This window comes from Narcine bancroftii, chromosome 7 (genome assembly GCF_036971445.1).
Source record: "Narcine bancroftii isolate sNarBan1 chromosome 7, sNarBan1.hap1, whole genome shotgun sequence".
Taxonomy (NCBI): Eukaryota; Metazoa; Chordata; class Chondrichthyes; order Torpediniformes; family Narcinidae; genus Narcine; species Narcine bancroftii.
In genome coordinates this window covers 209,298,869-209,315,762 of record NC_091475.1, presented here as the reverse complement: position 1 = coordinate 209,315,762, position 16,894 = coordinate 209,298,869, and the positions used below count along the sequence as shown (strand labels likewise).

General features: G+C 44.2%; 1 protein-coding gene across 16 annotated transcripts in view; it reads right to left on the bottom strand.

Annotated features, from left to right (window-relative positions):
* gdpd5b (glycerophosphodiester phosphodiesterase domain containing 5b) overlaps positions 1-16,894 on the bottom strand; it is a 312,299-nt gene that overhangs the window by 145,080 nt on the left and 150,325 nt on the right. For 14 of the 16 annotated variants that reach the window (XM_069892130.1, XM_069892129.1, XM_069892143.1 and 11 more), the window contains one exon: positions 8,461-8,628. In XM_069892130.1, the coding sequence (XP_069748231.1) occupies positions 8,461-8,577 (117 nt within the window). In that variant the 5' untranslated portion in view covers positions 8,578-8,628. Of the gene's footprint in view, positions 1-8,460; positions 8,629-16,894 lie in introns of those variants that run through there. The other 2 variants (XM_069892144.1, XM_069892146.1) reach the window with 2 other exon arrangements.

Below are 16,894 nucleotides of genomic sequence, written 5' to 3'. Positions count from 1 at the left end.
TCTGTCCATCTTGCAGGAGGGAAAAAGAAATTTCATGTAATACGACACTTTTATTATTATAATAATAAATTGAATCTTGAATCTTGAATAACAACTTCTCTCTCATCGTCTAAAGGAGAAATGAGATGACCAATGACCAGGAGAGGGGGCAGAGACCACACCCCTGAACTCATTAATAGTGTTGAAAAGGAAAGAGATAATCGCTCAAGTTCTGGACTGCCCTGGGACAAGCACAATGGCCAAGACAACGCATCAGCGCCTCTTCTTTCTCAGAAGACTAAGGACCGCACCCCCGCCTCTCAACAACGTCTTCAGGGGCACCATCGAGAGCAGACTTGCTGGATGCATCACCATGTGGGATGGGAGCTGCTCCACTCGAGTTTGGAAGAAGCTACAGAAGGCCATGAATGCAGCTCAGAACATCACGCAAACTTCCCTCCCCTCCACGGACCCGGTCTACATCTCCGGCTGCCCGACACACTGAAGGACCCATCGTATCCTGGCCACCTTCTCTTCTCCCTCCTCCCATAAGGGAGAAGGGTCAAGAGCATGAAATCACGCACCAATGGGCTTAAAGAGAGTTTTGCCAGATAGTCATCAGGTCTCTGAATGTGGTTGAAACACCAAAGCCTGCAGACGCTGTAATTGTAGTAACACACCAAAATGCTGTAGGGTGAAGTCAAGTTTATTGTCATCTGATTGCACAAGTACAACCCAATGAAAGAACGTTCTCAGGTCCTAGGTGCAAAAAAAATGCAGACACACAACCAGACATGGCACACATAGAGACTAACAATACACCTGCAGGACAAGAACAGGAACTTACGATGGAGTTACGTTCCGGCACAGCCATCGTGAATTGAACAATACCGTATGTCATAAAAGAATACCGCGCTTTTTAGAATTAAATCTTGAACACCTTCATTCGATGCTGAAAAAGCCATCAACACTCACAGCTGAAGAATGTTTAAAGTATTGAACCAAAAAATTAATTGCTGGATGGTGGGGATACGAGAGAGCAGTGAACCGCATATTGCAAGCGCAGGAACAGATCCGAAATTGAAAGTACGGATCCAAACCATCATAACTTTAAAAAATCCTAAGTCGGACTGTCGTATGTAAGGGATTGCCTGTATTAGATCAATAAAAATAAATAAATAAATATTCTTTTGAACAACAAGAGTCTCAGATGGTTAGCATGAACAGTTCCATTGCGCAGTAGGTCTCACAGTGACCACAAGAGGTTGTGTTCGAACAGCATCTTCTGTGTCAGCCTGCAGTGACAGGATGCCACAAGGTAAAGATTTATAACTGACATTTCAGGCCTGAACTCTTCTTCAAGGTACAAGTAAAAGCAGACAGGCACCTGAATAAACAAAATGGCAGGGAGAGGAATACAGACCAACTGGCAAAAGGTGACAATTCCCTGAATGCACTCCACAATGGGGCTGCCCTTACCGGGTCTAAACTATCTTTCTTTTCAGTGTAATTCTATACCCTGTAAATCGAGCTCTTTACATGGCTGGCCGAATGGCAGAGATGCCCTGTTCGTATGCTCACAGAAGAACTCTTTTCACCATATGTGGTCTGCCCCACGAGCCCACACTCCCCAATCATACCCAACTAACCCTGCACGACTTTGGAATGTGGGCAGAAACCTGAATGCACCAGAGGAAATCCCACGCAGACATGGCGAGAACGGTGGCAGATTCCAACCCGGGTCACTGGCACTGCAACCGCAACGCTAAATGTGCCATAATGAGACCGTTGGATTTGTTGGCGATTCTTTGCAAGCAAAGGATTTTGTGTACATGCAAATAAATGGAATCAAATCTAATCCAATCCACGTTGCCAACTTACTTTCAACCGTGGAGCGACAATATTTTTGAAGATTGGCAGGATTGCTTCTGGGATTAGTCCCTCTCCGGGACAGTCCAGGGCAACACATATCACAGTTCGATCAGATCAGGGGAACAGCTGCAGAACCTCCGACAGACAATCTGAGATGGAAAAACTACTGTCATCACAACACTTGTTGTTTCCAATACACAGCACCTGGTGGGGCCCAGCATGTTTGCTCCTCTCCCTGTCATGCCGAGTGCAGGTCTTGTTTCTCACTCCATGTGGATGCTGACTCCCCTCCCCCCCCCCCAGGTTCAGCGGGATGTACGTCGCGCCTCATCCATGTCACAGAGATCGGGTACGCCACAGGGCACCTCGGCCCATTGACTCCATGCTGGCCCCTCCCACCCACGTTAGTCATCACCTTGGAGTCCAACAGCATGAAAACAGGTCATTCAGCCCAACCTGTCCATGTTGACCATTTGCTAGTGCTCAGCCATTTTACAGGGTTTCTGGGACTTGAGGAACAGGGAAAGGTTGCTCAAGCCCAGAATGTTGGTTCTGTATCTTTATCTTCGGCTACAAAAAGCCGAGAGGGGGGAGAGCCGAGGGGGGGAGAGCCGAGGGGGGGAGAGCCGAGGGGGGGGAGAGCCGAGGGGGGGGAGAGCCGAGGGGGGGGAGAGCCGAGGGGGGGGGAGAGCCGAGGGGGGGGGAGGGAGAATAGTTGAGAAGAGAGGGGGTGGGAGAGAGAATAGTTGAGAGAAGAAGAGTGGGAGAGAGAGAGGGGTAGAAATGGGTGGGGGAGGGTCTGAGTAAGAAAGGGGAAAAGATGGGAGGAAAAGAGGGAAGAACAGACGATGGAAGTCAACCTGAGAGTGGAAAATTGTACATTGATACCATTGGGCTGTTGCCTACCCAGAGAAAATATAAAGTGCAGGATTTCCCGAGGGGTAACTTGCAGGATGAGTCTGATGCAACGTTAGCATTCATTTAAGCGAATATAATGCTACGGCTTGACAAGATGTTAACCAGGCTGCTTTTGAAGCATTGTGGGCAGTTTTGGGCCCCATATCCAAGGAATGATGGGCTGGCACTAAAGAGGGTTTACAGGAAGTTTACAAGAATAATCCTGGGGATGAGAGGTTTAATTGAGGAGTGTTTGATGGATCTGGGTCTGTACCTGCTGAAGTTTAGAAGGATGTGGAAGGATGTGGATAGAGGGAATGTGTTCTCTTGTGTTTGTCTTTCCTAACCTCAGTGGAAAAAGCCTCCTTGCATTTACTTTACCTATACCAGGGGTTTTCAACTCTTTTCTTTCCACTCACGTACCACTTTAAGTAATCCCTATGCTATCGGTGCTCCATGATTAGTAAGGGATTGCTTAAGGATGTATGTGGGTGGAAAGAAAAACTTTGAAAGCCACTGGTTTAATCGTACCTCATGGACTCATTATGTGCACGGCTTCAGAACTCCAAAGGAAATGGGCCAATGACAATTTTCCTCCAACAAATATATTTCAGTAACAATTGGGTCTAGAGCAGTGGTTCTCAACCTTCCCTTCCCACTCACATCTCACCTTAAGCAATCCCTTACTGATCACAGAGCACCGATGGTGTAGAAATTGCTTAAAGTGGGATGTGAGTGGAAAGGAAAGGTTGAGAACCATTGGTCTATCCCCATCATAATTTTGTACTCCTTTCTCAAATCTCCCCTCACTCTTTTGAAGGATATTGGCCTTCATTGCTCGAGGGATTGATTGATGATCAGGAATATCAGCCGCATCCATACAGGGCACCGGGTGAGGCCACATTTAGAGAACTGCTCGCATCAGGGGAATTTAAGACAGGAACATGGATGAAAAAGATAGGGTTACAAGAAAGGGTTTTGTTTCCTTTTTGGTGGGAATATATAGATCAGCACAGCACGGAGGGCCGAATGGTATACTGCAGTGTTCCTTATTCCTGATTTAAGAAAGGCTCCACTGTAGAGAAGGTGCGGAGGAGGTTCGCAGGTTTCACTGGAGAAACTCAGTGGGTAAGAGGACATCGATAGGAAGTTAAGGGTAGCCAACATTTTGGGCCTGGGCCAAGACAACCCCAGCATTTGCAAACTCAGGTTTGTCAGGTTAATTCTGGAGATGAAAGGGTTATCAAATGAGAAAAGATTGTGCAGCTGAGGATGATACTGAAATTTAGGTGGAGAGGGATTTTTTTTTAAATGTAATTATAAAAGGACTATTCTCCAGGGAGCTTGCTTCCACTGGAGATTGTTTTAGTGGAAAAATACTTTGATGTTTTTATTAATAATACTAGACTAGAACTCGGGGGCAGAATTTCAAGATTCAGGGGAGTAGATTTAGGATAGAGAACTGCTTTTTCCAAAGCGCAGTACATCTGTGGAATTCTCTGCCCAAGGAAGCAATAGAGGCTGCCGCATTAAATGAAATTAAAGTGCTATAGATTTTTTAAGAATAGGGGAATTAGAGTTATGGGAAACATGCGGATAAGTGGAGCTGACTCCACGGCCAGATTGGCCATTATCTTAATTAATGGCGGGGCGGGGTCGACGGGCTGGATGTACAACTCCTGCTCCTGTTACTTTTGTTGTAACATTCTCTGCACCCACTGAATCACAAGCTGGCTCCAACAAGGGCCTTGTTCTACCTCGCTGTGCTGAGGTTGACTGAACATTCCCAGCAGTCTGCTTCCTCTTGCATTGTGCTTCCAAGATTGTAGGTCTCTTTTGAAATTCAGAGTTGAGCGCCGCGCAGGTTGATAGGATAGTTAAGAAGGCCTATGGGAGCTGAGCTTCATTAGTAGGGTAAGAGGCCAAGGGGTCATGTTGAAATTCTATAAATCTCGGGTGAGACCACACTTAAGAGTATTGTGTTCAGGCTGGTCACCTCATTATAGGAAGGATGTGGAAGTTATGGAGAAGGTCCAGAGGAGGATGTTGTGTGGATTGGAAAATAAGTCGTATGAGGCAAGGTTAGCAGAGCTGGGACTTTTCTCTTTGAAGCGAAGAAGGATGAGAGGAGACTTAATAGAGGTCTACAAGATTCTGAGAGACATAGACAAGGTGGACAGCCAATACCTTTTTCCCAGGATAGAAAGAGCCAACAACAGGGGACATCTCTACAAAGTAAAGGGAGGGAAGTTTATAGAAGTCAGGCTTTTTTTTTTAAACACAGAGGGTTGTGGGTGCCTGGAATGCCTTGCTAGGGCTGGTGGTAGTGACTGAAACATTAGGGGGATTTAAGAGACTGTTAGACAGACACATGGATGGAAGAAAAAGAGGGTTACAGGGTAGAGAGGGTTTCGTACTTTTTTTGGTTGGAATATATCGGTTCACATAACATCTAAAGCTGAAAGGCCTGTACTGTGCTGTAGTGTTCTATGAATCTGCTTCCAAGGCAGATTGTGGGAATGAATCTGGCACCACAGCCGCTGTCACTGAGACACAAAGACTTCACCTTTCATGTGCCACCAATGAACCTTATGCTTCCCACTGTAACATATAGCTCAGGAGCAGACCATTTGGCCCGGCGTACCTGAGGCTGCTTGTAACAAGCCTTATCTACCTGTCCCCTCTCCCTGTGCCCTTTGCACTGAGACATCCAATTGAAATTCTGTGTAGGCTCCATGATTTACTGCAGCAAAGGGCTAAAATTCCTTGCTGAACAGACCGTAAGAGTGGCAGAGAAGGCCACTGGGGTCTCCCTCCACCACTACCTCCCCCCCCCCCCCACCACCCCTGCCATCAATGTAATCTACTGGGATCATTGTCTGAAGGGGGCACACAAAATTCATTGAGGACCCCTTCCACCCCGCACACAGCATCTTTCAGCTGATCCCATCAGGGAAGAGACGCAGGAGGATTAAAGCCAGCACCACCAGGCTGAGGAACAGCTTCTTCCACGGGCAGTGAGAATGCTGAACGACCAAAGGAACTGTTCATACTAACCCTCCAAGACTCTCATAATTTCCAAAACAATATTAATTTATTTGAATACTGCTTACATTTGTCAGTATATATGTTATGTCTGGTTGTGTGTCTGAGTGTTTTGCACCGTGGACTGGAGAACACTGTTTCATCGGGTTGCACTTGTACCATCAGATAACAATAAACTTGATTTGAATTCTTCAAGTGGACCACATACAATTTGTGCCATTGATCATGCTCCCTAGCCACGTGGATGTTGACCAATCAGAGGATGGGCTGGTCCTCGATGTGTCTCAAGTGTTTTTTTTCCCCCCACGGAGAGTAGTGGGTGCCTGGAACAGGCTGCCAGGAGGTAGTGGTGGAAGCAGATACAATTGCAGCTTTAACAAGTTTCTAGATGTAAACGTGCAGGGGGATGGAGGGGTATGGGTCACGAGCAAGGAGCAGAGTTTTGGTTTAACTTCGCATCATGTTCAGCACAGACAACGTGGGCCGAAGGTTCTGTTTCTGTGCTGCACTGCCCTGTGTCCTATTCTGCAGCTACACAGGTGCGTAAGGCACATTAACAAACAATGTATAAATTAAATTAACAGTACCCTAATAATTATAAAAGGGTAGTTGGAGAAATAGTCACAAATGGTGAAGAGCGAAACAAAGTCTCGTTTCAATGGTGTGCTTGGAATTTCTGAATGGTCAGCAGGATGATACTATACACTCTTCAGTCGCCTCACTGTACAGGTTGAACCTCTATTACCCAGTGCTCTGTAGTCCAGCACCTCCCATGGTCTGGCACGTTTGAATCTGCTGCCGTTAGTACAAACTCCTTACGGACAGCGTGGGCCTCGAGCCCCGTCCCATTCGCTGGCACTGAGATGGTTGAATCTGCTGCGATCGGGATAGGGGTTTGAGTCCTGCACTGGCTGTAAGGAGTTTGCACCAACACCCTAATCGCTGGCGCTGTAAAGGTGTCGCACTGACCACTACACTAACCGTGCTGCCCAAGTGTTTTTCCTGTTTTAAGCTTTCCTCTACCTTTGATATGTTTACATAAGGGGTTCCCTTAGGGTCAATTTCTATTTTCTGTGGTCAGGAACTGGCCAAGTCCCAACGTCTCCAGATTGAAGAGGTTCAACCTGCATTGAATTGTTGAATGCCACATGTGGTGACCTCATTGTCTACTCTGACAATGCCTAGAATTTCCCTACTACATAACCCTTCATTTTTCTCAGTTCCATGCATCTAATGGTCTCTTACAAGATCCCATTGTACCAGCCTCCACCTCCAATGCTACCAGCATATTCCATGCACTCACCACTCTTTATATGTGAAAAACCTCTTACACTCCCACCCTCCACACCGCCCCCCCCACCCCCCCACCCACAACACTGTACTTACTCATAACCATTTTAAAACTGTGGTTCTCAACCTTTTTCTTTCCACTCACATCCCACTTTAAGTAATCCCTAGGCCATCAGTGCTCTGTGATTAGTGAGGGATTGCTTAAGGTGGGATGTGAGTGGAAAGAAAAAGGTTGAAAACCACTGTTTTAATCGTTCCTCATTGACTCGTTATGTGCACCGTTTCAGAACTTCAAAGGAAATGGGAATATGACAACTGTTCTCTAGCAAAATATATCAATAACAATTGAGACTAGAGCAGTAATTCTCAACCTTCCCTTCCCACTCACATCCCACCTTAAGCAATCCCTTACTAATCACTGCTCAAGACCCAATTGTTACTGAAATAATTTGCTTGATAAAAATTCTCATTGGCCCATTTCTTTTGGCGTTGATCATTACACTTTTAATGGAATGTGACAAAAAAAACCGTTGAACCTTGAGGGAAGGAAAAGCGGCAGGACACAGGCTTCCAACTTCAAACACTGGAAAGAATCTCACAAACGGCTCAGACATTGGACAGCATGGATTATTTCTTTCCAGTCGCAGCCTGCACACACATCGACAATGCTCAGACACCAACACTCAGATACAAGTAGCGATCACTATAGGTTAGATGAGCGGTGAAGAAGGTGAATGAAATGTTGGCGTTCATATCTAGAGGAATAGGATACAAGAGCAAGGATGTGATGTTGAGGCTTTAGAAGGCCCTGGTGAGGCCTCTCTTGGAGAACAGGGTACAGATTTGGGCTCCTTATTTAAGAAAGGATGTGCTGGCATTGGAGAGGGTTCACAGGAGATTCACAAGAATGATTCCTAGAATGAAGAGACTGGAATATGAGGAACATTTGATGGGTCTTGGACTGTAATCCTTGGAGTTCAGAAGAATGAGAGGGGATCATTTTGAATGTTCAAAGGTCTGGGAAGATTATATGTGGAAAAATTGTTTCCCATGGTAGGGGCATTTAGGACAAGAGGACCCAACTTCAAGATTGAAAGGCGTCCATTTAAAACAGGGATGCGGAGGAATTCCTTTAGCCGTGAGTGGTGAACCTCTGGAATTTGCTGCCACGGGCAGATGTGGAGGCCAGGTTGTTGGGTATATTTAAGGCAGAGATTGATCGGTCTCTGAATAGTCAGGGCATCACAGGTTATGGGGAAAAGGCAGGGAGGTGGGGCTGAGTGGGAGAACGGATCAACTCATGATGAAATGGCGGGGCGGACTCAACAGGCAGAGTGGTCTGCTTATGTTGCGATCTTTTGGGTAGCCATCACTGACCTTGGTTGTACTGTCATGCGATCGTTGATATCGTTTCCACCTGCACCCATAGATCCCTGTGAGGAAGGACAAGCAAAGCTGTGGCTCGTAGTACTGAAGTGGTTGGTGTTTGACCATGCTCCTTCGATGCCCTTGGAGACCTCAACAACCCATCAGGTCACCCAAATCCTGGATTTTAAAAAAAACAAAGCAAGAACAGAGTTAAATCAGGCAGAAAAAAAAATCCTTTAAAAGCTTCCACATCGATTCATCGAAGAATTAAATTAATCGAGAGCTGTCACTCTTGCCAAACAGCCAGAAGGACGGATCACTGATCCAGAGATATAAATTTAAATCCTAGCACAGCAGCTGTAGAATTTAAATTCCATTATTTTTATTTTTAATTGTGAACGGTAACGCTGACCACCAATCTGCTGGACGATATTACAAACCCCTCTGAATCACTAATGTCCTTCAGGAGTGAGTATCTGGGAAACAGGGCTGTGCAGGTAAATGACACTGACATAAGAAATCAGCCACAATCTTACTGCAAGCTTTGATGTGGGAAGGACAGGATAGAATGGAGTTATTCTCAGTGGCATTTTGAAAAATTCTAAGCAGCTATACTTTGTGAGAAGTTTGAGGAGATTCAGTATGTCACCAAAGACTCTTGTGAACTTCTACGTGTGTGCTGTGGAGAGCATTCTGACTGGGTGCATCACTGCCTGGTATGGAGGTGCCAATGCACAGTACAGGAAAAGAATGTTGTGAACTAACTCAACCAGCGCCATCATGGGCATCACTCTCCACTCCATCGAGGACATCAAGAAGAGGCAGTGTCTTAAGAAAGCAGCCTCTATCCTCAAGGACCCCCACCACCCAGGCCATGCCCTCTTCTCACTACTATCAGGAACAAGGTACAGGAGCCTGAAGATGAACACTCAGGCAGCACAAAGACAGCTTCTTCCCCTCTGCCATCAAATTTCTGAATAGACCATGAACTATAGACCCTAACTCACTTTCTCTTCTTTTTAAACAAAATTTATTTTTTAAATGGAATTTTATAGCCATATTTGCACTGTAAATATTGCTCCAAAACAACTAATTTAGTGGCACATTCAGGCCAATAAATTCTGATTCTGAGAATGAGAGTGGATCTCATTGAGATGTATCAAGTTCTGAAAGGAGACAGGTTTGATCAAGGAGGAATGCTTCCGACATTGGGGGAAGTCCAGAACAAGAGGTCACAGTCTAAGGAAAAGTGGGGGAGGGCATTTTGGATGGAGATGAGGAGAAGCTTCTTCTCTCAGAGAATTGTGGACTTGTGAAACTCCCTTCGGGGCTTGTTCATTCAATAGATACAAAAGGGAGTTGGATGTGGCTCTTATAGCCAAGGGGTCAAGGGGTGTGGAGAGAAAGAAGGTGCTGAGGTCACACGATCAGCCACGGTAGGATTGAATATAAGTGCAAACTTGAAGGGCTGAATGGCCGACTCTTACATCTATATTCTGCGATCAAAGGGAGTGATTCCAATTCTTAGTTAAGATAAGTTTCCTTTGTTTAATCACCTGCCCAGAGTCCTCTCAGAGGACTTGACTGTGCATTTGTTTGACATCTTAACAGTATTTTAAAAAGATAAAAGGAATGAGTCCACGTTGCCTCGAGCTCTGGGACAGCTGAGTCACTTTTTCCTGTGTGCGCACAACGTAGACCATACAGAAAAAAGTCAAGGTCAATCCCAGCAGATTAATTTAAAGGATAATTATTCTGGGGAAGACAACTTCGACAGTCAGGGAGCCAAGATAGCATGTTGAATTTGGACACCATCTGTACCAGGTCTTTTAGTCTCATTGCAAAGCCATTAGATTAGGACAGGAAACCACACAAGTAGCAAATCAAAAAATTTAGACACTGGGAATATGCAATAAAATCAGATAAATCTGGAGCTCTCTGGGGAGAGCTGCCGATCAGAAAGATCTGAGAGTATGGGTACAGGGCTCCCTGAAAGTGGTGACACTTGTCGACAGGGTGGTGAAGAAGCTGTTTGGTACACTTGCCTTTGTGCGCCAGGGTACTGAGTGCAGGAATTGGGACATCATGAGACAGCTGTACAAGACATTGGTGAGGCTATATTTAGAACACTGCATACAGTTCTGGTCGCCTTGCTGTGGAAAGGACATAAATAAATGAGAAAGTGTGCCAAAAAAAATAAAAAGGATGTAATTGGGACTGAAGTGCTTGAGATGTAGGAGAGGCTAGATAGGCTAGAACTTTTTTCCCTGAAACAGAGAGCATAAGATGGAGGGGAGGCTTAAATGGTTCCTGTCTTTTCCTCAGGGTCATGGGGTCTAAAACTGGAGGGCATCGGTTTAAGGGGAAATATTTAAAAGGGTCCTGAGCAGCAACTTTATCGCAACAAGGGTGGCAGGTGTGTGGAACGAGCTGCCAGAGGAAGTGGTAGAGGTGGGGACAGTCATATTTAAAATACATTTGGGCAGGTACCTGGATAGGAAAGAGTGAAGGGGGAGATGGGAAATGGGACTGGCTCAGCTGGTAACTTTGGTGGCCAGAGACAAGTTGGGCCAAGGGGTGTGTTTCTGAGCGATAACTCAGCATGTCAGGCAGCATCTATGGAGAGAGAAGCAGACCCAGCTCCAATGACAGGCCATCGATCTGCTCAGTGTTTCAAACATTTCCTGTTCTAAAGACAGGAAAACCTGTTATCCCGAATTCAAGAAGCTGGCAGCTGCAAGCGACCAGCAAACAAAATTGCAGGAAATAAGTAGGTAAAAACCAGGGAAGTTTAAAATGGGCGTGCCTCACTGTTAGCTTGGCGATCACGCAGTCTCAAGCAACCAGAAAATTAACTTATCTGGCATCTACCAATCCCCATAGGTGCCGGATACCAAGGTTTTTATTGCATTATTTTGTTGAGATTGTGGTTTCTGGAGTCATAATCAAAATTCCTGATTGATTCAGAATTTTATTGGCATGAAATTCATTGTTTTGCTGCAGCGTAAAGTGTAAACATTCATGGCTAGGTCATGGAATTGCTTTTTGTACCTCAGATCAGATCTGGTGGGAAGTTTATTATTTCCATTTGCACTTTACTCCCTACACCTGTAGAGAGACTGCATTCAGAGCAAACAGATGGACTCAGCAGGTCAGGAAGGATCTATGGGATAGAGATGGTCCATCAGCATTTCAGAAGGAGACCCTCTATCGGGACTAAAGAGGGAAAGGAAGATGTTATCGATATCAAGGTGTGGAAGAAGCTGGGAGAGGCAAAGAGGAGATGGGGTATTGGGCAGGATGGAGTGACAGGGATCACAAGATATAGGAGCCCATTGAGTCGGCTCCACCATTCTAATCATGAGCTGATCCATCCTCCCATTTAGTCCCACTCCCCAGCTTTCTCCCCATAACACTTAATGCCCTGACGACTGTCCATTTCTGATGCTGTCGGTTCCATACAGGCCTTAAATGGCCTGTTAAACGGTATTTTTCTTAAAATTCTGCGTCCACAGAGGTCTGTGCCCAAGACGGATGCACCCATGCTGGGCAGCAGACCAAGAGGGGCTGCAGACTCCGGGAGAGCAGCGGACCAGAGCAGGGCACCAGAAATAGGGAGAACATCCCCCCCCCCCGCTGAGAAGAAGCATGGGAGATGACTCTATAGGCAAGGTGACTGTGGCAGTGGACCAGCGAGGGGCTCAGCAGCTGAAGGACTCACAAATGCTGTCGACTTGTGTTCAAAGAATCCACACGAGCTGCGGGCTGCTGGAGACGGGCTCAAGGGAACCAGGTATCAGAAATGGGATTTGAGAGGATACCGAGGGCAAAATGGGCTCCTGAAGGCTTCCTGATCGCTTCAGAGGTTTGGATCTGGAGCTTGGGTTGCCGACGGTTTGAATAGGTGTTTGTGAAGTTACAGAGGCTGTGGGAGCGCTGGAGGCAAATCCACGGACACTCTTAAGCCCCTTTCATACTTGCGTCCCACTAAATCAGCCGTTCAATGTCCCAGGATAGGAATGGGGGTTTGGCTTTTCACACTTGACCACTCCTAACTGGGACAGTGAACGCTTTCACACTTGCAAGGAGCCATCCCCGGGGTTAGGACTGTTCTACCTACTACTGGTGACGTCATGACACATCGAGCCATGGTGGACCTGCCCTAAATCCTGATCAATGTATTATGATCTTGTACTTGAAAAAAATTAATTATGCCTGATTATAACATAATTCAGATTTATATACAGCCCAGTTTGAGCCCTTCAGCCCCTGTTGTTGATGTGCTGACCTGTATAAACCTTTATAAGGGACCTGGGGAAAATGCTAGCAATAAATGCAATAGCAGACAATTTTTACACAGCAAGGGAAAGTTGATAGTGCTACAGCGACAATTTATATAGCGTGGGAAGGTTGGTAGCACCATCACGTACAATTTATATATATATAACGTGGGGGGGAAACAATGGCTCACCTGCCCTCCCAGAATGCTGTGCAACAGAGAAAGGGCTGTATGCACAGAGCATTCATGGAGGGGTTTCTCTGTCACATGGCATTCTGGGAAGTCAGGTCTGACATTGCTTTTTCCCCCACGCTCTTTATAAATTGTGTGTAACAGAGTTTCCAACTTTCCCACGCTGTTTAAAAATTGTCAGTTATTGCCATATATTGCTATTTATTCCCCCTCTCTCTCCCCTTCAGCAACTTTCCCATGGCAAAGTTTATATCTTCACTTTAATCTTTTCTTCTGCGCTCATGCAAAAACTTGGGTAATTTCAATCCCACGATGCCATTTCCCGTTTGCCTGATTTCAACGCCGGCATCTGCAGATGCCAGGGATTGTACTAGGGATCAAGGCTGTCAATCCCCGGCGTGAAATGACGCCATCTGACACCAGCGATGATCTGATTTTGCTTTCACACTAGATATTTTAAAGGCCGATTGGCCGTTATTCCTGGGATCACTTGCAAGTGTGAAAGGGCCTTTATTGTTAGGGGCGCCGGGCATCACTCATGTCGACTCTTCACTTTCCTTATGGCAGAGAAAAGTTGAAATATCATTTTTTTATCTTATCACTTTTATCTTAGCACTTCACAATAAAAGGAAGCTTGAACCTTGAACCATGCACCTTCAAATCACTATCCCAGAATGCATCGCAGGCAACAAAACCTTTTATCATACTAAGGTAGTATGCACAGCAGAAGTCCACAAATCAACATATAATTCTTATCCAGAAAGGGGTTATTTTGTATTTGGTCAAACATTGAGAAAAATTCATGTTCAAATGACACCACATTATATCTACAAAAAAGGGCAGATGCCCTTGGCTTTAATGCCCTATCTGCACCAGAACCTATGTCATGAATCTGTACGAAATTCGTTGATTTGCACCAGCCTTACCGGTCGAAATATTGTTGTAAGTTACATTTCAAAAATTAAATAAATGAGAGCGCAAGAAGAAAAAGTAAGGTTGGTCTGTGGTTCATTGACTGTTTAGAAATCTGAGGGCATTTTAATACAATTTACTCTTCCCTATTAAAGTAATGGGCAAATCTTTCCATCTTCCTAAATCATTTTTAATCCTACTAAATAAAGATAAATATCTGAATAATTTGTATAAATTATTTATCTATCTTTATTCTTGAATATTTAATTACACCATCTGACCATTTAAATTGCGTAACATCTTTACATTTAGGATAGTCTCCATGTGTTAAAGACATCATTTCACTTTTATCAGAATTAATCTTATAACCAGATATTTCGTTATATTCTTTCAATCTTACCGATTAATGTCTTAAATAATTTCTTGGATCTGTCATGTAAATTAATACATCATCTTCAAATAAATTAATTTTATGTTCTTTTCCAAATTTAATACCTACAATATTCATATCTTGTCTAATTAATTCTGCTAAAGGTTCAATCGCTAAAATAAACAATAAAGGAGATAGGAGACATCCTTGTATTAAAATGAATATTTCTCCAAGAATTCAATATCAATTCCATATAGGATACCTCAAAAAATTTAAAGGCTTAAATTCAACTATTAGAAAATCTTTTATGGAAGGGAAGTTGGCTGGAGTTGGTATGGAAAAGTTAATGTGGAAATATGGATTAGTAGGTTTTACAATGACTTATTTTCAAAATTACTATAAGGCAACTCGATTGAAATTTATTAAAGGAATGTTTGATTCCTTTAATAAGATTAGAGTCGAATTATATAATATAGGAGATTCAAAGGAGGAGGTTATTTATAAACGGAATCCTAAATTATTAATGGGAGCTAAAGGTTCATTTATTTTAAAACATCTGCTAGAAATTTGGAATGAAGTTGATTATGAAATAGGTGGAAAAGGTTTAATTTCTTATAAAATGCCTTTATATCAAAATAAAGTTATTCCCTTTTCTATGAATAATCAACTTTTAAAAATTTGGTTTCAAAAAGGGATTAAAATAGTAGATGATTGCTTTGAAGTTAGCAACTTTATTACCTTTCAAAGAATGAAAGAGCCGTTTAACATATCAAATAACACTTTTTGCTTATTATCAAGTAAGAGCTTTTTTAATTGAAAAATTATCTCATAACTTAACATACCTAGACAGAATTAATTGGAAGTACTAATAACTAACGGAGGTATTAATAAGTTTATTTCAGAAATGTATAGATTACTTCGGGAAAATTCACAAATCAAGATGAAAATGAGACTCTAATTTGAATGTTAAAAAGATGAAAATCATTGGAAAGTGATTATATAAACAAAGTATGACTAAAATTATTAATGTTAGTACAATATAATTTTTATATCAATTATGTTCAACACATATGAAGTGAAAATTTAATTCAACATTATCAGATTTATGTTTTAGATGGAACAAAGTAGGTTCTTTTATACATTCTACTTGGTTTTGTCCAAAGGTATATACATTTTGGGAAGAATTTTTTTTAATTGAATAAAGTATTAGGAGTTACACTCCCAATGATATATTTGTTAGGAGATATTAAAAATACTTGTATTAAATTGGAGGGAAGGAGGAAACCAGAGCACCTGGTGGAAACCAACTTCTTCTTTGGCTTGGCTTCGCGGATGAAGATTTATGGAGGGGTAATGTCCACGTCAGCTGCAGGCTCATTTGTGGCTGACAAGTCCGATGCGGGACAGGCAGACACGGTTGCAGCGGTTGCAGGGGAAAATTGGTGGATTGGGGTTGGATGTTGGGTTTTTCCTCCTTTGTCTTTTGTCAGTGAGGTGGGCTCTGCGGTCTTCTTCAAAGGAGGTTGCTGCCCGCCAAACTGTGAGGCGCCAAGATGCACGGTTTGAGGCGTTATCAGCCCACTGGCGGTGGTCAATGTGGCAGGCACCAAGAGATTTCTTTAGGCAGTCCTTGTACCTTTTCTTTGGTGCACCTCTCTCACGGTGGCCAGTGGAGAGCTCGCCATATAACACGATCTTGGGAAGGCGATGGTCCTCCATTCTGGAGACGTGACCTACCCAGCACAGTTGGATCTTCAGCAGCGTGGACTCGATGCTGTCGACCTCTGCCATCTCGAGTACTTCGACGTTAGGGATGAAAGCGCTCCAATGGATGTTGAGGATGGAGCGGAGACAACGCTGGTGGAAGCGTTCTAGGAGCCGTAGGTGATGCCGGTAGAGGACCCATGATTCGGAGCCGAACAGGAGTGTGGGTATGACAACGGCTCTGTATACGCTAATCTTTGTGAGGTTTTTCAGTTGGTTGTTTTTCAAGACTCTTTTGTGTTGTCTTCCAAAGGAGCTATTTGCCTTGGCGAGTCTGTTGTCTATCTCGTTGTCGATCCTTGCATCTGATGAAATGGTGCAGCCGAGATAGGTAAACTGGTTGACCGTTTTGAGTTTTGTGTGCCCGATGGAGATGTGGGGGGGCTGGTAGTCATTGTGGGGAGCTGGCTGATGGAGGACCTCAGTTTTCTTCAGGCTGACTTCCAGGCCAAGACACGTGGCAAACCTACAAACTCCTTACAGTGGGGGATTCACGCCTGGTCCCAATTGCTGGCACTGCACTGACCATTACGCCACCTATGCCACCCTACGCCAACCGTGTCGCCCTTCTGATCCTTCAATATCAGCTCTTCCCATCATTTGTGAAGCAGAATTCACAAAGGGTTGGATTGTTCACCCACTAATAGGGAACGTGAGCTGGTTTAGACCGTCATGAGACAGGTTCGTTTTACCCTACTGACGATGTGTTGTTCCTATAGTAATCCTGCACAGTATGAGAGCAACCGTAGGTTCGGACACTTGGTGTGTGCGCTTGGTTGGGGAGCCAATGGTGTGAGGCTACCATCCTCTGGAAAGCCTCCAAGTCAGAATCCAGCCTAAAAGCATCTTTGCTTTATAATGGACACTGTTGGACCTGCTGTGTTTTTACTTTTTTATCAGTCAGACAGTGTCCTTTATATAGCAAA